General features: G+C 44.9%; 1 protein-coding gene across 10 annotated transcripts in view; it reads right to left on the reverse strand.

The window, feature by feature from the left end:
- Positions 1 to 26,045, reverse strand: part of DOCK7 (dedicator of cytokinesis 7) — a 174,056-nt gene that overhangs the window by 119,292 nt on the left and 28,719 nt on the right. For all 10 annotated transcript variants that reach the window (XM_020993043.2, XM_020993042.2, XM_020993040.2 and 7 more), the window contains exons 3-9: positions 21,885 to 22,060; positions 21,537 to 21,605; positions 15,068 to 15,197; positions 14,751 to 14,963; positions 14,103 to 14,188; positions 10,891 to 10,957; positions 3,791 to 3,940 (exon numbers count right to left, since the gene is read on the reverse strand). In XM_020993043.2, the coding sequence (XP_020848702.1) occupies positions 3,791 to 3,940; positions 10,891 to 10,957; positions 14,103 to 14,188; positions 14,751 to 14,963; positions 15,068 to 15,197; positions 21,537 to 21,605; positions 21,885 to 22,060 (891 nt within the window). The remainder of the gene's footprint in view (positions 1 to 3,790; positions 3,941 to 10,890; positions 10,958 to 14,102; positions 14,189 to 14,750; positions 14,964 to 15,067; positions 15,198 to 21,536; positions 21,606 to 21,884; positions 22,061 to 26,045) is intronic.

The following is a 26,045-nucleotide window of genomic DNA, read 5'->3' on the forward strand; positions in this document are numbered from 1 at the left end:
TTCTTTATCTCTTTTAGATCTATTTTTGCTTTTGCTTTGTCTGAGATCATGATTGCTGTCCCTGCTTTCTTTGCTTCAGCTGACACAAAATAGATCCTACTCCAGCCCTTTATCTCTATCCTGTATGTATCTCTGCTTCAAATATGTTTCTCGCAAACAACACATTATAGGATTCTGCAACAACACATTAACCCATTCTGCTAATCCAATTTCACTTTATGAGTGAGTTCATCCCATTCACATGACAGTTATGATAACGGTGTATTTCCTGCCATGCTATTTTTTGCTTGTTTATCCCTGCCCATCTTACCCCCTATTCTTTCCCTCCTCACAAGTGTTTAACTTCTAATTACCACTTCCCCAATATCCCCTCCCTTTTAACTGGCTCCCCCCTCTTATATTATCTCTGTCCCATTTTACTTCCTTGTAAGGTGATAGATTTCTATATCCAACTAAGTGTGTATGCTATTCCCTCTTTAAGCCAATTCTGATGACAGTAAGGTTTAAGATTTGCCCACCCCATGCTACATCTTCCCCTCCATTATAACAGCTCTGTGATGCCTCTTTTATGTGGGATAGTTTACCCCATTCAATCTCCTCCCTCCTTCCTCCAATGCAATTTTCTTTCTCACCTTTTTGTTTCTTGGGGTATCATCCCATGGAAGTTACCTTACACCCACACCCTCTGTTTACATACACTCCTTCTAATTGCTCTTACAGTAATAAAATCGTTAAGAGTTACAAACATTATCTTGACATGCAGAAATATAAAAAGTTTAACCTTATTGAATTTCTTATATTTTCTCTTTCTTGTTTTTTTTTTTGAAACCTTTTTATGTTTTCCTTGAGTCCTGTGTTTAGAGGTAAAATTTTTTATTCAGCTCTGGTCTTTTAATTAGACATGTTCTCCACCTCCCCCCCAAAAGATTATATTCAGTTTTGCTGAGTAGTTGATTATTAGTTGTAATCCTAACTCCTTTGCCTTCCAGAATATTATACTCCAAGCCCTCCAGTTCTTTAATGTGCAAGCTTCCAAATCCTGTGTAATCTTGATTACAGCTCCACGATATTTAAATTGCTTCTTTCTGGCTGCTTGCAATACTTTCTCCTTGATGTATAAGCTCTGGAATTTGCCTATGACAATCCTGGGAGTTTTCATTTTGGCATCTCCTTCAGGTGCTGATTGGTGGATTCTTTTAATTTCTACTCTGCCCTTTGGTTCTAATATATGAGGGCAGTTTTCTTTGATAATTTCTTGAAAGATGTGGTCCAGGCTTTTTTTTTTTTTAATCATGGCTTTCAGGCAATTCAATAATTCTTAAATTATCTCCCCTGAATCTATTTTCTAGGCCAGTTGTTTTCCCAATGGTAAATTTCACATTTTCTTCTTTTTTTTTTCAGTTTTGATTTTTATCATATCTTAATGTCTCATAAAGTAATTAGTTTCCACTTGTTTAATTCTAATTTTTAAGGAATTATTTTCTTTAGTGAGCTTTTGTACTTCCTTTTCCATTTGGCCAATTCTGTTTTTAAGGGAGTTATTTTCCTCGGTAAGTTGTTGTGTCTCCTTTCCTAACCTACTGACTCTTTTTTCATGATTCTCTTGCATTACTTTAATTTCTTTTACCAATTTTTCTTCTACTTCTCTAATTTGCTTTTTAAAATCCTTTTTAAGCTCTTCCAGGGATTCTTTTTGGGCCTGAGACCAAATTACATTTTTCTTCGAGGCTTCACATGTAGGCATTTTGACACTACTGTCCTCTTCTAAGTTTATGCCTTGATCCTCCCTATCACCACAGCAGTTTTCTATAAGTCGAGCTCTTTTTTGCTCACTTTTTCCTGCTTTTTTTTGGTGACACTGTTTTCACATGGGAGTTGGGCTCTAGTCCTGCACTGTGCTGGGGCTTTGGGTCTTACTGCGGGCTTTCACTGGGCTTCGGGGCTCAGCCGCTTGCTTTCTCTGGAGGGCAGGCTTCCCTTCTGGCCTGTGCTGGGCTGGGGGGAGGGGGCCCTCCCCCAGGTGGGGCCTTGCTGCAAAGTTGCTATGGTAACAGGGCCTCTCTGCTGGTAGGCCACAGGGGTGAGGGCAGGCCTTCACTGCTGGTCAGCAATGGGGTCAAGGCCTCACTGTGGGCTTGTTCTGGGGGTGGGGCCCTGCTGAGCTGCACAGACTGCTCACTTGCCTGGGGTCTGCTGGCTTGCAGGAGGGCGGGGCCTTGCTGGTGGACTGCCCAGGCTCAGAGCTCTGCCGCAGGCCCCCTCCCTCGGGAAGGCTGCTGCTTCCCTTGGACCTCCCTTCCCTCCCACCCCAGTGAGAAGGACCTCTCCTCCTGGGCTGCTCAGCTGCTCCTAGACCGACTGTGATGTGCTTTTCTAGTTGTTTGGAGGGGAATCTGAGAGGGCTTCAGAGGGTTCCTTCCTCACTCTGCCATCTTGGCACTGGAAGTCTGTGTAGTGGTGTCGTTTTATTTAAAAATTTTTTTTTCAGGCAACTGGGTTAAGTGACTTGCCCAGGGTCACACAGCTAGTAAGTGTCAAGTGTTTGGTCTGGGGCCGAATTTGAACTCAGGTCCTGACTTCAGGGCTGGTGCTCTATCCACTGTGCCACCTAGCTGCCCCAACGGTATTGTTTTTAATAAAGAGTCAATGGAGGATTTTGATAATAATAAAGGCCAACTTCTACTCTTCATTCATACCAAAAAGAGGTCAAGAGTTTGACCCAGGGGAAAGGATGCTACATCTGGACTCCAGGGAACACAGATTCCAATCATGGCTCCATGCACTGGTCTGGGCTTCAGTTTCATTGTTGGCCCTACGAGAGGTCTGGGCTCAAGGGCTTTTATGGTCCTTTCAACTCTAAGCCAATGACCCTCCTGTGCTCCAAAGGATGGGGACTGAGAAAGGGCCTCTGGGTTTAGCCATTAAGAACTAAGGGATGATTTTGGAGAAGGCGAAAGCAGGATTCCAGACAGTCTGGAAGAGAGGGCGTGAAGGCCACAAAGCCAGACAGATGTTTCAAGGAGACTAGCCAGAAGAGTAAAAGCATCGGGGAGAGCTCGCAGGGATGGCGGCCCTTGTGAGGCTCTCTAGTATCAGCAGATCCACCCCTCTGCGCAGGCCCTGCGTGCCCTCCTGTATGAGGTCCTCCCTTACCAACCCATGGCTAGCACACACCGAGGTGACTTTCTGTAGACTTTCTACACTCTGCATTCAGTTTTCCATGTATGTGTTGTTTCCTCCCACGGTAGAAACACCCCTTGAAAGCGAGGACTATTTTAGGCTTGTCTTTCTATGGAGAGGTTTGCCTTGTGCCATAGGATACAAAGCCTATAGTCAGGAAGATCTGAGTTCAAATCCTGCTTCAAATACTAACTATGTGCTCCTGGGTAAGTCACTTAACCTCTATTTGACTCAGTTTCCTCAACTGTAAAATGGAGATAATAATGGCCCCTACCTCCCAGAGGTATTGTGATGATCAAATGAAATAACCATTGTAAAGCACTTAATACAAAGGCTGGCATACAGTAGGTGCTATATAAATGTTAGCTGCTCTTATCATCACTAAACAGAATGATGATAATAAGAATAATAATTAAATGCTTATGGAATTCACAAACCTCCCTTCATGGAAGTTTGAGTCTAGGAAGAATACAAGACCCAGGCAAGGATAATGACGGCCACAGGCAGGCCCCCCAACAAGTAATGCAAAAGGGATTTCAAAACATCTATCCTGGGAGACAAGACCAGAGAAAAAAGGACAGCATATATAAAAAAAAAGTATGACTCTTACCTTTATTACAAGAAATACATCTTGGGAGGGATAAGTGATAGAAAAGATGGCAGATCTTGCCAACGTGGTGATCGCCGCGGGGGGCACGTGAGGACGCAGCATGCCTTTCATTTGTTCAGAGTTCAGGTCAAAGTAAAAATTCTCTGAAATCTGAAAGAGAGCATTTTTTTGTTTTTTCAAATGCAGTTAAAATTTATTTTATTTAGCCATCAATTTAATAAAGCTACATGTGCTCAATCAAAAAGGTTACAGAAGCAATTCTATAAGCCTCTGTTAACATGCTTTATGAAACACACTACAACCCACCTTCTGATGCCCAAAGAGGATAAACCATGACAAGAAAGCAATCTTCAACTCCTCACAAAGGCTACTATTGTACTCTCAAGCATCTTGTTCCAAATTTGTTTAGCAGACATATTTCTCAATGTGACAAATCAGGGAATTGTGTTTCAGAATCAACGCTCCCAAACCGCGTGACTGTTTTTTGCTAAGAAGGCCTGGTAAATCTTAACATGCCAAGTACCACCATTTACAAGTCCTGCAGTTGGACAGACCTCAAGCAGCCTGGGAGACGCCATTCACAAGCAGGAGGTCGCCGGTGTGCTCTTACCTATTTCTTTCCCATAAACAAAGATTTAAAACAATAAAATAAGGGCTACCTTGGGAGGAAACACTCCTCCCTAACACTATGATGTTCTTAGCGAATATGCTGGGAACTCACTGACCAACTAAACAGCCTTACGAAGCACAGGGCTGGCAGGGAATACAAAGGCCACCCCGAAGGCGGAAATGGGTGCGCGGCCCAGCTTGGGGCGGGCAGGTAAGGGCAACCAATGGCAGAGACAAACCAGAGGCACTTCAACTCCCGGTCTGCCAGCGTCGAGGAGAATGACCTCTGACCTGAAAAGGGCAGACCCTACAGGCCGACCCCAGCTGAGGCAAGCATGCGTGCAATCTGGGCAGCAGGCCTAGAACCACGCAACCCAGCACACCAACCACTGTGGGGCGCCACTGCCGGGCCCCCCTCCCTGGGAGCGCTACCACAGACTCGGCAAAGGGCAAGCATTTCTGATGAGATTCTCATAAGGGGCCAGAGAGTGGAATTGGAAGGCTCTGGGCCAAGGAGTCTGAGTTTGAATGATGACGGATCTCAAGAGGGCACTACTGAAGAGATCAGGAAAGAAAGAGCCAAGCTCAAAGAACCAGCACAATTCTTTTTTTGTTGTTTGTTTAAGCACTTGGGGTTAAGCGACTTGCCCAGGGTCACATGGGCAGTAAGCGTTATGTGTCTGAGGCCGGATTTGAACTCAGGTCCTCCTGACTCCAGGGCCAGTGCTCCATCCCCTGTACCACCTAGCTGCCCGAACCAGTACAATTCTTAAAGAACAGTCATGGCAGCCGGCCTAGGAGGGAAGGCATTTCACTAGGAAGGCCACAGCAGGATGAATGTGCCAGTCAAAGCACCCCACAATGACCATCTCTCAAGAAGCAGAGGAGTTGTGATCTGCATTGGTGAGAGAATCAACTATGTCACAAATCCCTGAAATACTACATTATGAATTTTTTATTTATACTTAAACATTAAAAGACCATGATGAGTTCCTGCTTACCACCTCAAAGAGGAAAAAGGAAAAAAAAGACAAGTGATGGTAGATGGACAGTATTTCCCTTTTTGGGGAGGGTGGGGAACAAGACAGAGGGACAAGATGACCAGACCCCGAAAGGAGTCATCAATGGTTCAATGTCACCTTGGAAAGAAAGCTTCAATACAATGTCAAAGGGATAGATATCTTTTTGGTCTGGAACAGTTCACGTTATTATTACTGACCTGGATAAGGGGCTTCCTTATTATATCTGCAGATGATAAACTTCCGAGAATAGTTAACACATTGGATGACCAAAAGGGTCTTCATAAGCTTGACCACTGGGCTGAATCCAGTAAGATGAAATTGGGAAGATTAAGATTGATCCTGTATCCTTTTCTTATTGATCCTATTTACAGGTAATTGATTTTGTCCTGTAACTGCTTACATCATGGCTCTTTATCTCTGAGCTTAGTTCAGAATTCAGCTGGCCTATAACAGACTAATTTTAGAAAACCAGCCCCCTAGCTAATCACTGATCTATTCCTGCCTCAAGTAGTTTGACCTTGGGAATGTGGGTGAATGCAAGGGAGTCAGGCCTGATATCTTAATCAAGCTATCCTCCAAGGATGTCTGTTGGCTGTCCAGAAGTCTGGGCCACCATCTCACACCTGCACTCAAGCCGTGAGCACTCTGCGGTCTCAGGAGAGAAGACGGGCTGGGGGTGGGGTGTAGGCCCCCACCAAACTTTCAACCAACATTGTTCCCTGCACCTCAGCTTTGTAACCAGTCACGCTGCCCTCGATCCCATGATGTCATCTACCCTGTCCTGTTTCTTTTTCTGTACCCCCCCAAACCCTATATATATGGAACTGTCCTTTTTCTCAGGGTCTCTGGCATAAATGGAGTCAAGCCACTGACCCATTTGCTGACAGGCAGCATGCCCCTGCTAATAAATGTTACCTTGTGCAGAGAGGTGCCTCAGTTTACCCTTTTGTTAGATTCCAGACACAACAACATTCAGTAGGGATCACTGCAAAGTCACACAGTTGGGGTCCAAAGAACCAACGGCCCAAGTACGCCACAGGAAGGAATAGCTAGAGAGCTCGCCAGACGAGATCTAGGTGTTTTCATGAACCGTAACACCAGCATGAGTCAAAAAGGTCACACGGAAATCACGAGTGATGCCATTTCAGGCTGCGCATCAAGCCAGACCTAGAACAGGGCATGCGGTAGTGCCGCTGCCCGAGGCAGACCACACTTCAAAGTGCGCTCAGTTGAGGAAGGCACATCTTAAGCAGGAGGGCTTCCAGAAGAAGGCAACCAGGATAACGAGGGGCCTGGGGGCCACAACATGTGAAGACTGATGGAGAGAACCTGGGACGTTGAGCTCAGAGAAGAGAATGCGTCTCTAAGAGGACACTCATGTTCCAGTATTTAGAGGGCTGCCACATGGAAAAGAAGGCACTCGACTGCTTCTGCCTGGTTCTGAAGAGCAAAATCAGGAACAGCGGGTGGAAGCGGCAAAAAGACAAGCTCTAGTTCTAAATGAAGGAAAGCTTCCTCATACTTAGGACTCTAAAAAGTGAAATGGACTGCCTTAGGAGGTCACAGATGTCACAGCATGAGAAGTCTTCAACCAAAGCCCAGAACGGAGGACCCTGATGAAAGAATTCTGAGGGGCAGAGCCAAGATGGCAGAGTGGTAGGGAGCACTCGGGGCAGCTCCCCTCTACAAACTCCTCCAAAGAGATCTCGAAAATACATCGGACTGAATCCTGATAGGGAAATTCAGAAAAAATCCCATTAAGTCCTTTGTCCAGCTCAGCACACAGACAGGGAGGTCTGTGACACTAGGGATGGGATGGGGCTGGGAGCACGTAGGGCACAGAGTACTCCAGCGCCCCAAGGAAATCCTAGACCGACAGGGACAGGTAGGAGCCGACCCCTCTGTTGCCCATTACCCAGCCCCAAGTCACAGATCCAGGGCAGGCAAAAAAGGGGACCTGAACAGAGGGGAGTAATGTTAACTGTCAAGAGGCCCCGTGCAGTGTGCTGAGAAAGGAAGAAGATCAGGAAACAGCAGCAGCTGCAGCGGTGTGGTTCAGGATTAAGGTACAGAAGAGTACCTTAAGTCCAGCATCTGGCCCAGCCCGCAGAGGATAACCAGGACAGGAATCCCAGACCAGAGGAGCCTACAATTCTGTCACTCTGAACTAACAGCTTCCCCAGGGCTGACAGGCAGGGTCTGGTCACAATCAGCCCTTGTTCAGATCCAAACCCAGGTAAGACCTTGTGGAGGTTTGACCAGGTGGAGTAATCAGACTTTGTCCTGGATCAGACCCCTTTGGGAGTTCTGAAAGCTTGCAGGTCCCTGGCCTATCCCTGAGATTCTGGAGTAACATAACTCTCAATGCTCCAAGAAAGTGGCCACAGGACTAGCCCAGACCTTCCCTCCATACATGCACAAAGCCAGCCCAAAGACAAGAATAAGGCTAGAAGAATGGGCAAACAAAAAAAAAGAATTCCACCATAATAATGGTTTATGGTAGCAATGATGGATTATGGTAGCAGGGATGCTCAAGACACAAATACAGAAGAAGAGAATGATTCCAAAGCTTCTACAAGCAAAGCTCAGAGAAGAACATAGCCTGGGCACAAACTCAACTGGAATTCCTGCAAGAGGTGAAGCCAGAGTTTAAAACATAGCTTTCCTTTGACCCAGCAATAGCACTTCCAGGGCTGTATCCCAAAGAGATCATAAAAATGGGAAAAGGACTCACGTGTACAAAAATATTTATAGCAGCTCTTTCTGTGGTGGCCAAGAATTGGAAATTGAGGGGATGCCCATCAATTGTGGAATGGCTGAACAAGTTGTGGTACATGAATGTAATGGAATACTATTGGGCTATAAGAAATGATGAGCAGGCAGACTTCATAAAAACCTGGGAAGACTTGCATGGACTGATGGTGAAGTGAGCAGAACCAGGAGAACGTTGTACACAGTAACAGCCATGTTGTGTGATGACTAACTTTGATAGATTTAGCCCTTCTTAGTAATACAAGGATCTAAGGCATCTCTAAAAGACTCATGGTGGAAAATCCTATCCACATCCAGAGAAAGAACTATGGAGTCTGAACGCAGATCAAAGCATACTGTTTGCTCTTTTTTTTTCTTCTGTTTTGTTTTGTTTTCTCTTTCTTGTGGTTCCTCCTATTGGTTCTAATTCTTCTTTACAACATGACTAATGTGAAAATATGTTTAATAGGAATGTATATGCACAGCCTATATCAGATTACACACTGTTTTGGGAAGGGAGACGATGAGAGAAGGGAAGAAAATTTAAAACTCAAAAGCTTATGGAAGTGATTGTTGAAAACTAAAAATAAATTAATTTTTAAAATAGTTTTAAAATATTTTTATAAAGAAATGAGAGCCCTTGAAGAAAAAAAAATAAGAGCTATGGAAGAAAGAATTGGAAAGTGAATTAAAAGCTCAGCATAAGATGTACAAAACCTTGTCCAAGCAATAAACTCCCTAAAAAGTAGAATGTTTCAAAGAGAAGTCAATGACTCCATGAAGCAACAAAAAATATTAAAACAAAGCAAAAAGGTTGGAAAAAATAAAAGAAAACATCAAGTATTTTGCAGCAAAAACAACCTGGAAAACAGATCAAGGGGAAAAATATTACGAATCACTGGACTATTTGAACATCATGACCAAAAAAGAGTCCAGACACCTATTTCAAGAACACTTAAAGAAAACTGCCCAGATCTCTTAGAAGCAGGGCAATATGGAAATAGAATCCACTCTATCACCTCCTGAAAGAAACCCCCAAATGAAATCTCCCAGGAAAATCACAGCCAAAATCCAGAATTTCAAGGTCAAGGAAAAAACACTGCCAGCAGCCAGAAAGAAAGAATTCAAGTACGGAGGAGCCACAGTCAGGATCACGCACGATTTAGTAGCTACCTCTATAAAGGAACAGAGAGCTCGGATATGATATTCCATAAAAACAAATTCACAGCAACGAGAATAAGACTGGTTTAAACACCACACTATAAAAACAAAGTCAACGAGAAACTAATTTTGCCTAAATTACATGAAGTCTCTCAAGGTAGGGTATATATGCATGTGTGGATGGATGGAGGGATATCTGGATACAGAGACACATACACACACATCACAGATACCCAGGAAGATCCACAGATTTAGGATGGGTGTTGCCCAATGAACAATAAGCTCAGCAGAGAAAGAGAAAATAATCCATGAAGCAGTAAACCATGATATCCTTTGATATCCAGACTTTGAGTTCTACAAAAGCCTCTCTCTTTCACACCAGTTCTCACTCAGGGATGCCTGATCTCCATAAACTTAAAAAAACCAAAATGACACACAACCCAAAGGACAATGGAACTTTGGCAATGAAACTTCTTCTCCAAGATTAGGACAGAAGTTATGGAATTACAGAATCGCTGTGCTGGAAGGGACCTCTGTGACCTTCTACGTGACTACAGGAGACAGTCCATCACCTAGCAGAAAGTGCAGCTGGAGGCATCAGAAGTGCCAGGGTTGTGAGCCAGGCCCCTGGGCTCCCATGCCAGCTCTCACCCTGACTACACCTATGTGTGTGAGCCTCTCTGGCCATTGGTCTCATCACCTCCGAAATGAAGAGGCTGCATCATCTGATCTCTAAGGTCCTTCCCCAGCGGGAATCTCTGATCATCCGTGCGTTACTACACTAGTCCTCCTGAGACATTAAAAGAAGCAGAGCTGACCCTAGAAAAGCGGGCACGTATGTGCAGCCGTGACGCAGCACTTACTTTCTAAAGAAGCAGACTGGATGGGAAGGTACAGAGGTGCCGGTTTACATCAGTGGAATAAGCACCCAAAGCAACAAGACACAGCTATTAAAACGATGAAAGAAGCATATTCTCCAACACAGAATATTCTAAACCCGAAAAGAATATCGTTTCAGCTGCTGAAGAAAGCAACGAGAACGTCTGATGACTATGACTTTCGTAGTGTTTGCCTCAAACGCCTTTCCTCTATGACCAAGTTTTTTGATTAATCACAACATCCAAGAACGTTGCCATTCATATCTCATTCTCTGTATTGTTCACTTTCGACATTTTTTTCAAGGAAATGAAATCACTAAATGACTTTGGAGCCTACCATCAAGTTTGCTTCGAAACAGAAAAATGCTCAACAATCGTTAGAATTCACATTCTTGCCTAACATTTCTACGTTTTTTGTCAAGACCAATCAAAAACCATTTGTTGGGTGTCTACTATGTGCCAAGCACTCTGAAAAATGCTGGTAAAAGATCAATGTTTACTCATCAATTACTCGGTAATTTACACATTTCACATATGCCTTGTAAGATAATATTCTAGAAACATTTTTTTAAAATTATGGCCTATGACTATAGCTAAAAATATCAAAATAAGATTTCAGAAAATTTTTTAAAGTTACATGATTGTGACTGAAAAATGTTCCCATATTCCGCAAACTTACCTTTTTCTTTTCCTTGACATCATATAAAGCCAAACTTGCAAAAATGGGTTCAATTTCAATTTCAAATCTAAAGAAATAATAACAATATGGTGAATTCCCCACAAGAAGAGAACATTAAGTTTTAACTGATGCATTTTTCATACATATGGCCAATCACTTCCTAAAATATCTAGCTGTATTAAGAGCTTTAGAGGGGAACACGATTACTGTCTTCAAATATCTGATGGGCCGTCAAATGGAACAGTATCAGAACTGCAGTTCAGAACTAGGAGAAATGGGTGGCGACAGCACGGAGGAAGATTTGGGGTTGATGTAAGGAGGATTTCGTAACCTAGCCATCCCAAAGCGGGCTGACCAGGCTGCCTCAGGACCAGAGAGCTCCCTCTCCAAGCCAAGACTAAACAGCTACTTCTCAGTGATGTTGGGAGAGGAATCCTGGTCAGGTGAGGCTTGGGTCACATGGACACTGGGCTTTGCTGGAGGCCGGCTTCTGGGACAAAGAAAATCATTTCCTTGACACTCCTCATCAAGAGATATGGGACAAACTACCAAAGTGTCTACAACTCCAATCAGATAAAACATCAATGAGTTCTGATTCTTTTCTCCAGGTAAGCCATCTGAAGGCAGCTGCCACAGGTGGTACCTTACCCATCAAAAAGATAAGAGACAAAGGAGGCCCGGTGGCAGAGGAGCCCCTCCCAGACGTGCCTCAGACTGGCCACGCCACTCTCTGAGACTCTCAACTTCACACAAATTGCTAATCTGCATTAGTGATGTCATGCCCACACAGAGAGTGGCCCTGAACCAGTGAAATCTTAGGTCTGATACAAAATAACACTAACAATAATAATAATTAAAAAAAGGCAAAAGGTCCAAATGTTTCACTGTAACCCAGTCTTAAAGATGGTTCTTTGCCATCACCAATGCCAAGAGACAGACGGAGTTAAAACTTGCAAACCCTCCCCGCACCAACAGTCCTGTGTCTCTGTCTCGTGGTGGCACATGCTGGTGGCCTTGAAGAGAAGCTGACAGAGGGCAGCTTCTGTGGATCCCATCACAAAGAGGTTTACATCATGGAAAATGCTGCCCACCCTCCATCTCACTGAAGCAGAGACAGAAGAGAGGTGCCCTTGTGCACAGGCCAGGCTGTGCTGGACGAAGGTGCCATATTAAGGAATTCCAACACAATTTCTCCTCTACCCTACGTGTCTCTAATGAGCCTGAAAGGTTAACACTTGGGAGATGGACTTCATGGTTGTCTAAAGATGAATCAAAATAAATTTAAAGAGGGTCATTAATCAACCAATGAATGTGTACTAACTGAAGACTACGCACCAGGCAATGCTAAGTCCTAGGGATACAATGAGTCAAAAAATAGTCCCTGACCTCAAGGAGCTTATGACCTAATGGGGGAGATGACATGCACACAAACATATACAACCTGAATCAGAAATAATGAACAGAAGGAAGGCTCTGGAATTGAGAGGGGTTAGGGAAGGCAGCCCGTAAAAGATGGGACAGCGTACCTGTGACTGGATAAGTTTTTGGCTAAAGCAACTCTCAGCAAGTATCTCCCACGAGGCTACAGAGAGACTGCAACCTTCATGGGTGGAAGAGGAGCTCACACGAACAAATTAACAGATGCAAGAAGTACAGAAGTTTACCTCCAGGCCTGGAAGTCTGAGACCAAGCTTATTTGTTAATTAAAGACTAATGCATAATATGAAGACAAACCGCAAAGCCCTTTCCTCCTAAACATAAGCACAGCAGTTGAATGGAAAGGCAGGGCGGTAGCACAGAGGAGAGGGCACTGGAGCACTGGCTGGTGCCAGAAGACCTGCCTTCCAGCCTGTTTCAGATACTTCAGGGCAATGTGTCTCTGGCCAAGTCTCCCAACCTCACAGCCTCAGTGTCCTCAGCTGTAAAATGGGGATAATAACAGCACCTACCTCCTAACTGTTGGGAAGATCAAATGAGATAATATCTGTAAAGCCCTCAGCACACAGGAGGCGCTATATAAATGCTTATGCCCTCTCTCTTTCCCTGACTGTGTCTTCCACATACTCTATGGAGAATTTATTTACCAGGGTAAATATTAGTGGAATTAAATCTGGACAACTACTGATTTTTTTTTCTGAGATGAAGGTGGTTTCCAGTCCAGATATTTCGTCAGTAAAGGGAATCCCCAGTGGAAGTAACCCCCCCCCCCAATCAATGTCACACAGTGACTTCCCATAACCTCTGCCTTGGAGTCGTCTGGTGCGACAGGCGGGGGAATGAGCAGCAGGGTCTGGCCCTTCGGTGTCAGAAGCACGACTTGACCCAGACATTACTGATCTCAAGCCCAGCCCTCGGCCCAAGGCACCAATAATGAGCTGCTCCGTGGCCGAGCGCCAAGTCTTCAGTCATGCTTCCACCTTATCTGATGTTCTCCATCCCCTTGCCCCTTATGAAATGTCTGATGGACGAGGCTGTATCTCTAATACTGTTAGGAAAACCTGGCTGGCTGGTGGCCTAACTGGGGATAAAGAAGATGAATACGGCAGCTAGAAGCTTCATTCCTCTAAGGGAGCAACAGTAAAATTTTCACCTGTGTTATTAGAGAAGAGTTACAGGCAAGGACCCAGGCACAGGGAGCCCTCTGTTCAAAAGCTCCAGCTCATTACACCTGCCTAACAGGTTTCCAGTGAAAGGTCATCAAATGTATAAAACAGCTGCTCTTAAAGGAATACAGACGTGGATTCCAAATGGGTCCCTGAGATCTGGAAGCTTTTTTAATGCTCTTAATTACAACACCTTTCTTCTTTTCTCTTAAATATTCTTTCTTCAAAGAAATAAATGACAGGATAATTAATTCTGACAGAAACAAAGCAAGATCTGTTAAAAATCCTAAGGTTTATCAACTTGATCTCCTGAAGACAAAGGTGAAATCATATTCTATAGGCAAAGAAAAATTCCCTGCAAGATCCTGAAGAGGCAACTTTAAAAACTATGTGTCCCCAAAACAGTGACTTTCACCTTAAACCTTCAAAAATCATTTATTATAACCTGCCACATGTAACAGATACTGGCCTCTAAACGGAGACCTTGGGATGGACCTTCACATGGAAAAGCGAAGGGGCAGAAGTGGCAGGAGGGATGAGGAATATGCCATCTCGGTGCAAAATCATTGTGGAAAATAAACTCGAACAGGAAAAGAAAGAAATACTTACTTGAGGGATAGGCATTTTACAAGAAGTCTTTGACCGAAATGTTCTTTGGGTATTTCAGGAATGCTGAGTCTTTCTATGGGGTCTTCCTACAATTGAGCAACAAAATTAAAAATGAACAAGCTTTTCAAAATTTAGCAGGGCAGCATACATTTTCAAAAGTTATTCTACCACAAGTTAGACATTATGCTATACTCATTTCGTTTGTAGGGGCAGCTAAAAAGATGTTGCTGTTTCTAAATAATGAGCAGCAAAGAAGTCTGAGCACAATTCAAAATCACTAAAATGTCAACATGGCTTGGCTTAAGCCTGAGCTATGGCACAAGAAATCCATTCATTTCCAACAATTTAACTCTGAAAGTTAAGCAACTGGGGCAAGTTACACTCCTTTTTGTCCCACAAAGTTTAAACACTGTATTAATATTCCCAAAGTTTCTAATCCAGTCAATTCAACAAGCAAGAATTCTCTGAGTACTTCCCAGGAATGTGCAAACCACTGTTCCGGGGAAAGTCAGTGAGAAAGAAGGCTTGCACTCCACAGGAGACCAGAACAAAGAATGAGTTCCAAGAGCAAGTGAGAAGCCCATTCTCCAGCAGAGCGCATAGGGGCGCTGGCCTCGCTTTGTCTCCATCATCCGTGAACCCGCGTACCTCATCTGGTGCCGGGTGCAGCGCAAAAAGCTCCTTGTGCCGGTTGGCCTTTCTTTGGTCGTCATTCTGATGGTCAATGTCTTCGTTTGGAGTCCGGTCGAGCAGGCTGGGGAGCAGGGCGTCCGGCAGAGAATTCTTCAAGTCAAAGATGCTGCAGGCCCAGCTGCCCCTTGGAGTGTCGTCGATGGACATGGATCGCCTTTTGAGGTCATCCTGTGACGTGGAACGTCAAGCATACATAATCCAATGAGCAATGGGTACGTTTTTAAGCGCTCAAGTTAAAAACAGCCTTTATGGTCAAAGTTAAAGAATATTACTTGTTCATCCTGGTAGCTGTTACCATCGGGGGCTTCATCGGATTCAAAGATCTGTTTGGGCAAACCTTTCTGCCTTTCCTTCTGTTTGTCTAACGTGTTAGGATTAAAGCCAGTTCCCAGTTTGTGGTACCTGTCAAAAAAATTTCAAGTATTTAAACCACTTTACCTTTGTCAAACTCAATTCTTCAGTGTCCTTACTCAAAAAGTACATATTTCTCTGCAACGTTTCTTGCCATTTTTAAAATAATTGTAACGCCCAATAGAATGACAAATGTGTGCAGTAAACAAATAGCCACCCACCCAAGGTACCATAACATTTAATATTCATTTAACAGTATCTGTTGTCTTCCAGTCCCATTTCCTTGTACTCTCACAAATGTGTGTGACAGTGAGTCAGTCAATAAGCACTGATTAAGCACCTACTGTATGCAAGGCAGTGTACTAAGCACTAGGGATACAAAAAGAAGCAAAAGACAAGTCTGCCCTCGAGGAGCTTACAGTCTAATGAGGGCGACAGCCGCAAACAGATCTACACAAAGCACTCCCTGCACAGGAGAAACAGGAAACAATCAACAGAGGGGACTAACTGGGGCTGGGAAAGGCTTCTGGCAGAAGATGGGTTTTTGCTGGGACTTAAAGAAAGCCAGGGAGGCTGGCAGACAACGAGGAAGTGGGAGAGCATTCTGGCCACGGGGAGATATGGAGGGTCTCGTTCACAGCAGAGCCAAGCCAGCGCCACTGGATTAAAGAGGATGTGGGGGAAAAGTGCGAGAAGACTGGAGAGGCAGGAGGGCCCTCTGCCATGAAGGACCTGTGACGCCAAACAGGATTTCTGAATTTGATCCTGGAAGCAACAGGGAGCCACCGAAGTTTATTAACCTGGGGAGGCTGGGGGTGGGAGTGGGCGGTGGAACACATTTTAGGAAAATCACTTCCATGGCTGAATAGAGGACGGAGTAGAACTGGAAGAGAATGGCGGCAGGGAGGACCCCCAGCAGCAACTGTCACAGCCCCCGTGTGAGGAGGTGAGGGTCTGCACAGGTACGGGCTGTGTCAGCAGAGAGAAGGGGGCATAGCGGAAAGATGCTGCAGAGGTGAACTCCACAGGCCTTGGCAACAGAGTGGATGTGGGGGCGAGAGACAGCGAGGAGTCTGGGGTGACTCTTAGGTTGGGAGCCTGAGGGGCTGGGAGGGTGGTAGTGCCTCTACTGTAACAGAGAAAATGAGAGGGGAGCATCTGAGGGCAAAAAATAATGAGTTCTGCTTCGGACATGTTGAGGTTAAGCTGTGCACAGGACGTCCAGCTAGAAACATTTGAAAGGCAGTGGGAGAGGGGAGGTTGAGGCAGCAGAGAGGCTGGGCAGGATGGTTAGATCTGAGAATCGTTAGTACAGAGATGGGCATGAAATCCAGGGGAGCTGAGGAGATCACCTAGTGAAGTGATATAGAGGGGGAAGAGAGGAGGGCCCAGGACAGAGTGCAGGTGATCTGGCAGAGTAACGAGCAAAAAAGACTGAGAAGGAGTGGTCAGAGAAGTAGGAGGAGACTGAGGAGAGACAGTTGTCCTGAAAACCTGGAGAGAAGAGAATACCAAGGAAGAGAGAGGGCCAACAGTGTCAGAGGCTGCAGGGGAGTCAAGGAGAATGAGCACGGAGAAAAGGCCGCTGGATTTGGCAACCAGTAATGCACGTATTTGTATGCTTGATGTAAAACTCCAGAAGATCTTTCCAAATTCTAGTGAATCAGGAGATCCTCTCTAGTCAGCTGGTGGCCCAAGAACCTGGGGAAATGGAAAGGAACGATGGACCAGCTGAGATTAGATGAAGAGGACGTCACCATTATGCAGCAGGCGTGAGGAAGGCCATTTTAACAAAAGCATTCGGCAATGATTGTTGAAAGGCAGAAGAAGGCTGAGAGGCCAAGATAAAAAATGAAAAAATAATCTGAGTGAAAAGGAACCCTGCTTCTACAGGAATCTGAGGTTTAGACCCAGAGTGACTGGGACAGCAAAGACAAGCTTATCCACACCACCTGCTGCCTGTGTGAAAGTTGGCCTTAGATGGCTTAAAAAGTGAAGCCAGTGAACACTGCCCCACCACTGTTACCCGCAAAATGCCCAGGGTTCAAACTATGCCAGTGGTCTGACCCTTCTTTGTGGACTCTCCACCCCAGGCCTCCTCGGATCCACACCCTGACAGTCACTGTTCACACCCTGTGTTCATCTGACCAAAGGGCTATAAAACTATACATACCCTTTGACCCAGCAACATCACTAACTAAGTCTATATCTCCAAGAGATCAAAGAAAAAGGAGAAGGACCTACATGTACAAAAATATTTACAGCAGCTCTCTTTGTGGTAGCTAAGAACTGGAAATTGAGGGGATGCCCATCAATTAGGGAATGGCTGAACAAGTTGTGGTATGTGATTGCGATGGACTACTATTGTGCTACAAGAAATGACGAGCAGGATGCTCTCAGAAAAACCTGGAAAGACTTATGTGAACTGATGCAAAGTGAAGTAAGAACATCTGGTTTCATACAAAGTAACAGCAATATTATATAATGATTAACTGTGAAAGACTTGGCTATTCTGATCAAGGCAATGATCCAAGACGATTCCAAAGACTTATAATAAAAATGCTATCCACCTCCAGAGAGAAAACTTATGAACTCAGTGCAGACTGAAGCAACTGCTTTCTCTTTATTTTTCTTTACTTTTTTTTCCATAACGTGGCTGATGTGGAAATATGTTTTGCATGACTTCACACGTACAATGGATATCATATTTCTTGCCTTTTTAATGGGTGGGGGAGTGAACAAAGGGGAGAGAATTTGGAACTGAAAGTAATTTTTTTTTACCTTCCTTTCAAAAGAAATGCCTCTTTTTGTTTCCTCTATTTAAAAAAAATAATTTGTTCCATCAGTTGCATGGAAGGCGCTAGTCCAATCGACACTGTCGTGGTGAGCAATCAGACATGACTACACTGAAATCACAGACCAGCATCAAGGTGCTGCCAGCCTCACAGCTTTAACGCTTCGCTGAAAAACTTCTTTTTAAGTTTTATTGAAGCTTTTCCTATTCCTGACCACTTTCACTTTGCAGAGACTGCTTCACGGCACCAGTGCCCCCCACTGCAAAGAAGTCCAGTTAATGAAAACAAACCTTTGCCTTCTTTGGCACCTGAAATTCCACCTGCTCCAGGAGGAGAAGGGAGATAAGGTTCACTGACACCATCTAAGGCCAAGCCTGATCACTGCACTGATCACACTTCACATATTTCTCAAAGTTTTTCTCCATTACGTTGTTGTGGCCACTGTATAAGATTGTTCTGACTGCTTTTTTCACTCTACCATTTCAATTAAGTCTTACTACCAAGTTTCCCTAAATTCTTCATATTTACTATTTCTCATATCAAAATAATATTCCTCAACTGATAGGCAATCCAATTCCTATGTGAGCAGAGGGAAGAATACGAATGTGAGATGTTGCAGATTTATTGATTAATTGGATACCAGGCTGTATGTGTAGACATCAACAACACCAAGATGATCATTAAGCCCGCCGGCATTGCCACAGGCACTCAGCAGAGAGTGCAGAGAAAGAAGAGGGCCTGGGACAGAGCACTGCAGAATGCCCACGATGAGGGGGTGTACCATGGAGGAAGACCCAGACAAAGAGAAGGACATGGAATCACTGGGAGCCAGAGCACAGCACCACACGGGCCCAGAGGAGGCGGCCAAAGACACCATCGATTCAGGATACTCACAGAGAAGTCCTTGGGAGACTAGGAGCAAGACTGACTTATAAAGTGATAAGAATCAATGGAGGTGAAACCCAGTCAAAGAAAGCAGCAATGGAAAATGGGCTGACAATGGAAAACAACCAAGGTGCAAAATGGAAAAAATCTGTGGAGGATTTCAAGAAAAACTTTTCACCATCAGTGACAGCGGACCTGGACGCAGTCTGCCTCGACTTCCTCAGCTGTAAAACGGGAATAGTAGTGGCACCTGCCTCTCAGGATAGTCATGAGGATCCAAAGAGACACTGTCTGTAAAGCGCTCAGCACCATGCTAGGCACACAGGAGACACTTAATCAAGTCTTCTCCTCAGTCTGGGAGAAATTACCAAGGCACAAAGAAGGGAGAACATCCAAAGTTTTGGAAATATCTCAGACCTCAGTGTTACCTCCAAGAGAAATGAGATGTTATCAGTAACTGCTTACTCTCCCGGCTCTACAAAATTAATACAGAATGAATCAAAATGATACTGAAGAAGATACGAGAAAGGAATGGGAAAGCTTCCACAAACGATACGCCACAAAACCCACCATTCTTTAGGTGCACAAAAGACTTGAAAGGTATAGAGAACATAAGATCTCACAAACCAGTGGATGGATGGATGAACAAATGAGCACGTGTAAAGCAGTCAGTAAGTACCAAGGCCTAAGCTAAGCACTGAGGATAAAAATATAGAAGCAAGACATCCCCTGCCCTCGAGGAGCCCACATTTGAACACGGAAGGATGCCACCAAATAAAGGGGTGGTAATCAAGGAAACATGCCAACCAGGAGGTGGTACCTGCCACCGTCACTGAGAATATACAGTAGAAGAGGAATTCCCTATAGAAAGAAAGGTCATCTAGAGGATCCTGTTTGCATATGATATTGTGTGGATTATATCAAACCCAAGAACACTGCAGGGTCTCCTTCTTAAAAAGACCCACAAATACTCAAATGAGTTTAATCTAACCAACCATACAGGAAAAACAAAGTGGATGCTGAATGACTGTCATCCATACTCTGGTATACATGTAGATGGACAACTCAAAGGCTCATCTGTCAGTACATATAAATTAGACAGGCATGGCGAATACACAGAGGTGAGCCCAGAACAGAACAAAAGGGAGAAAACGGAATAGAGCCTTTGGGAACTTGAACTTTGAATGGCCCCAATCATTTCCCTCAAACAAAAAACCATCTTTTCTAGCATGACTATTTTTCTGGTGGGACCACATGGCTGCAGGCTATGAAGTACTAGTCTCAGGGTCACCCCAAGAACAAGAGAGAGGTACACAGTGGCATGAGAAGAAATATTACATTACCAACAGAGAATTTTGCTGAATTTAAAGAACATCATCAGAGAAATGTATCCCTGGGGAAAAAAGATGGGCCCTACAGCAAGAGGGAGGGACAATCAACGAACAGTCTACGTGCTCTCGGATATGACGGCAAGATCTAAAAAGCTAAAAGTTCTCAGCACGTCGGAAGGAATCCCTATGGCAGATTTATGAGAAGACCTGGACACCAGTCACACGGGACAAGCAGGTAAGGATGGGCTGCAATTTGCATTTTTGGAGAGAAGACCCACATGAGAATACAAATCCACTGTAGTGTATGTATGATCAGGGTGTTAAAGGCTAATTAGCAACAATAATACCACCTACAACACAGGTTAAAAAAATGCACGTTTAATTTGGTGCTAGAGTTCCAAGATCTTAGTTTATGTGAATACCTTTACACTCATTTTTAATTATTACTCTGAACAAAACTACATTGGTATGAAGTACAGTTTACAAATAACTGCCTAAATAAGAAGAGGAAGGTTGTGTTGAAAGTGAAAGGTCAGCGAGCAAAGACTAGAATTCAGCCCACACCTCACAGAATATGTTGCACACTTCATTTAGGCCTGCAGCCTCCTTAAGAGCCTTCTAGTTAGACTCCAACCATAAATACATACAAGCTAGTACTGCTGGGTGTAAACATACATGTCAGCAGTAACTACACCTCTGATTCTCACACACACACACACACACACACCCCTCCTCCTAGATTTCACCCTTCTGCTCAACAGCTAAGAGACCATGGTCCACATATTTGTCAAAGCTGCAAGTTAATAAAAGTAGCCTTTCTTTGCCAAGGCCATGTTTTTAATCAGTCACTGAAAACGCATGTTGGCAGTGCCCCCAAGGGGTGCTGGGCACCCCACGAACCCCAGTGAATTGTGACAACCAGCCCCAGGGCAGGACAGTAACCTTCAAAGGGATGGCTCCACACGTCGTCACCACGGTTACCGTCAGGGCCCTCACTCTCTCGGGATGACTCAAGCAGCACATACTAAGAGCTCGACACGTCATCTCCTCAGGTTACAATCAGGAGTCCTCCTCAGAGAGGTGTGGGGGGGGTAGCAGAAGGACCCACAGATACAGACATTTCCTTTCCTTCTGCACCTGCCTCTGGGGCAGTCTTGGCTCTACTCTAGCGTCTGCCTATAAGGGGGAATTCTATCAGTGGCAAAGGGAAGTGAAAGTGATGCAGTAAAAAGGACTCACTGAGGAAGCGTCTGTTAAAATGTTCCCTTTCCTCCTCTCCTGTTTTTGTCAGGAGTTTTCCAAACCTTTGGGCTTTTAGTAACTGAGCCTGAGCTACTGAAGTGGCGACTACAGACAGACACAAGCACCGGGGAACTTACTTTCTGTTCACAATGGCCCAGTCTTCGGTGTAGCTCCTTACACAGTCTCTAACGTGCGGGTCCATTTCACTGTTTAAGAAGAAAAGCCATTAGTGCTGCCGTGAAACCTATGGAACCCTTCCCTGAATCATGTTTTTAAACATGTAAACATAGGTTAACAAAGCAAAGAAATCATCTTAAAATAATTACCAAAATAATTTTTAAAAACATATTCCCAGATGCCACATTAGGAGCCCTTGCTTTGTATGACAGTATCCATTAGTGACACAATCAAGGAAGCTGGGCCCCATTACAGAAGGAGGCAGCAATTCTCATAACCCAGCCGGGGCCACCTGAAGACCTCCTCACCTCTCTTCAGGTACAGCTGACACAAGGGTTCGACAGTCCCTGGGATTGTAAACAACCTCGATGTCATCTGGGGGAAACTCAAGCAAATCCCGTAAAGGCCCAGACTCCACAGCTAGGGGATGAGTGATTAAGTAATCTTCCAAATCCACTGGGTCCACAGCTTCAGTAAGGGGAACCTTAAAGACAAAGTCACAGAAGACATCTGAATGAAGATAATAATTAAGCTAAGTTTTCATCTGGATCTCAACAGACACTTGAAGAGATCCCAGACTGATCCCCCAACTCCTGCCCACAAAGGAGGCATTTTATCCTGCTGGCAGACCTCCATATTCCTCCATAACTCCTGCAGACTCCGAGTCTGCCATCACAGAATCTCAGCAGCACAGGCGCCTTCAAACGGCCTCCGGTCCAGAGGCCCCCTCTGCTAGAAACACTCAGCACGGCCCCTCTCCATGCCTGTCCCTGAAATCCCAGGCTTCAATTCAGCCAAGGACTTCTGCATTAACCCATACACCATGGTGCCTGGTGTAAGACATCAAAGACAACATGGATGCCCGAGAACCTGTTTCCTCTCAGTCAAACTGGAAACTTTCAGCTGCTGTGGCATGAAGGGGATTAGGAGCCCTCGGGCATCCCAGAACACACAGTGATAGACCTCTCCTTGTTGACTGCTAGGGACCTGCTTCCAACTTGACATCAATCCATTCTGTAAGGCCCACAGTTGAGCTCCACAGCTCAAAGAACAGTCCCATCCCCTTGCCTCCCAGCTGCCATTTCTTCATTATAGTACTTCCTCACTGCCCTCGACTCCTGCCACCACCCCCTTGAGGGTGTTAGGACGTGCATAATAAAAGGTCTAACACTTCCTGCATCACACCTCTGTTCTGTCTAATTCTTTGTTACACCCAAGCACAGAACATTACATTTATCCTTGTTATAGTTTATTAAATTCCGCCCATTTTTCTACGATGTCAGCCCTCTGGGATGCTGACCGTCCCTTCCAGCTCGGTGCGCTCTGCAGATCTGATAAGCTTTGTCTAGCGCATCCAGCCCAACAGGGGACAGACAGCAAGGGCCAAGCACAGCCTCCCTGGAGCAGTGCACTGGGGACCACCTGAATCTCCCTCATCATCGCAGGCTCCATCTATCTCATCCAAAAGGCAGTCATGTGCTTTTAATTAACCTTAATGACTACATTATTCACTAATTTAACTATAATTGTTACATATCTGTAAAGAAAGCATGGCATAAAACAGAGTACTGGAATGGGGGCCAAGAAAATGCCAGTTCAAGTCCAGAACATGGGACGTGGAACTTGGGTAAAGGTGAAACGGTTCCTAGCACCAAGCGAAGCGCTAGGACTTCCCACCCAAGTCATCGAGAGCCTCTATCTGGCCCTGCTGGAGAGCATCCACAGACCCAGGCCTGACTATATAGAGACCCTTCTGGGACTTGGGTATTAAGCTTCTGCTTCATTAGAAGAAGCTATGCCATTCTCCAAGGTGAAAGGGACCTAGGAGGCCATACAGTCCGCCCAGAACAGCCTCTATAACATACTGGACAAGTAAGTGCTGATGGGGTCTCTGCTGCCCCTCCTCCCAGCTGGGAAGCCTTCATAAGAACTACAGCAAACCTAAATTGGTCTCTGTGTGACTTCCATCTAGTTCTGCTCTGGGGCCACATGTAAGATGCTTTTCAAAAAAGTTTTCATTCTGAATTTAACAACTATATCAAAAACATTTTTCCAAATATAAAGCAGAGCAGAAAAGGAGGATTATATGTGAAACATCAAATCTCTATTATACGAAGCTTGCTTTTTTAAGCATATAACAAATTCAATACGTTATTTTCAACACTGTCCTACTTGTCTACATTTCTGTCTAAAGTTGTTTCCTCCAGTAAATTTTACAGACTTTTTTTCCCCTTTTTTTCCTTCTTTTTTGAAGGGACACGATCATTAGCTCCTCACTCCCCCAACAATAAAGGAGAAACACATGATCCTAGTAATGAAGATGCAGAGTGAAGCGAAACAAACCACCCTGCAGCCTTGTCCAGGGATGTCTCCTCCATTCAGCCCCTGTGCTTCATTGCCAGTGTCCTGGAATCAGGGACAATCACTCTGGGTTTCCTGATCCTGCTCACTGCCCTCTACATCAGCTCATTCAAGTCTCCCCAGGTTTCTCTTACTCGTGCTATTCCATTCCATTCGTACGCTGTAATTTATCCAGCAGTTCTCTGATTGATGGGCACCTACTCTCTTTCCAGTTACGAAAGGCACTGATCAGCACTTTTGTATATTTGGGGCTTTCTCCTCTTTTCTGGATTTCTTTGGGGTACAGGGCTAGTAATCACTGGATAAAAGGGGATACAGGGCTTGGTCACCTCTGAGGCATACTTCCAAGATGACTGGACCAAGTCACAGCTGCACCCACAGCGTACCAGCGTGCCTGTCTGGGGCACACTGCCTTATCTATAAGGTGATCTCCCCGATGCAGGACCTCATCACCCCACCGCCAGATGACCACAATGGAACGTTAGCTGGCCTCTGATGCAAACCTCTCCTCATTCCAATCTATCCTCTACTTGGGGGCCAAAAGTGATGTTCCTAAAGCATTAGGTCTACATCACCCTCCCTACTGAATAATCTCCAACAATTCCCCTCTGTTAGTCTTTAAAGCCCTTCCCAACCTGGCTCCTTCTTACACTTTACTTCCCACCACATTAAGCAGCTAAGGGACACAGTGAAGAGAGCACTGGGGCTGGAGTCAGGAAGACGAGTCCAAACCCAGCCTCAGACAATTACTACCTACTACTGTGACCCTGGGTAAGTCACTTACCTTCTGCCTGCCTCAGTTTCCTCAACTATTTAATAGGGATTATAGCACCTTACCCCTCTTCCTGGGCTGTTTTGAGGATCAAATGGTTTAACATTTGTTAAAAAAAAAACACACACACACCAACACTTAGTATAGTGTCCAGGAAATAGCAGGTGCTTAATAAACGCTCTTCCTTTTCCTTCCCTGATCCAGGCGTGCTCCCCCCACCCCACCCCGCTACTCTCTGGGACACAATGGCCTCTTCCTTCTCTACCTTTTCACTGAAAGCCCCCCATGCCTGGAATGCTTCCTTCAGGACTTATTTCTAACCCCACATTCTACAGGAGCCTTTCCCCAAGATAATCCAGTGCTCCTTCTTTCCCTCTGAGATTATTTCCCACTCCTACTGTATATACAAAGCTACCTTCGTGTCATCTCCCCTGTTAGAAAATGAAGGCCTTATAAGCAGCCACCATGTTTTTATCTTTCTTTGTACTGTCAGTAATTGGTATACAGTAATCACTTATTAAGTGTTTGCTGACTATCCTATCTCAGCCCTCCAAACAACTGTTCTTTAACTTTTTATCACCTCTGAGATTCTGATAGCTGTTAGGCAGAACCGCAGGATGGATTTAACTTGAATTTTCTAATTATTAATGATTTGGAACCTTTTTTTCATGATTGTTGAATGTTTGAATTTCTGCCTATCCATGGTGGGGAGGGTTGTCATTCTTAGATTATCTGGATCACAGGAATCAGTCCCCAGTTTTTCATTAAGTGCCAAGTATGGGCCAGGCACTTTGCTAGGCATGCTGGGTAGAAGTACAGTGAATTAAACAGTCCCTATTCAAAATGAGCTTCCATTCTCATGGGGAAGACAATTACATATAAAAACGCTGGCAGCATAAATTTCACGTGAATGAAGACAAATATCCGCAACACTGGTGAATACCAGGTAGTCTGGCAAGTGCAGTTGGGGGAATCAGGAAAGGCTTCATGCAGAAGAGGGGGCCGGAGAGCTGTGCCTTAAAGGGAGGGAGGGAGAAAGGGGCTCCAGGCGAGAGGGACAGCCAGTGCAAAGGGCAGGAGAAACCAAGGGAAAGCCAGAGTGGCTGGATCACAGTGTGCAGGAGGAGGAATGCCATCTTTGTCTACTGAGGCTAGAGATGGAGGCAGGCTGCAAAGCCTAGCGCAGGCGTTTGGATCCGATCCCGGGGCGCTAGGAGAGTCAAGGAGCCAGACACGAGCAGAAGGAAGGTTCCTGTGGCAGCCCTTTGCAGGCTGAAGTGGAGAGGTGAGAGGCCTGAGGAGGGGACACTAATGAGGAGTCAAGTCAAATCCACAA

The sequence above is a fragment of the Phascolarctos cinereus genome, unplaced genomic scaffold (assembly GCF_003287225.1).
Source record: "Phascolarctos cinereus isolate Bilbo 61053 unplaced genomic scaffold, phaCin_HiC Scaffold_5;HRSCAF=322, whole genome shotgun sequence".
Taxonomy (NCBI): domain Eukaryota; kingdom Metazoa; phylum Chordata; class Mammalia; order Diprotodontia; family Phascolarctidae; genus Phascolarctos; species Phascolarctos cinereus.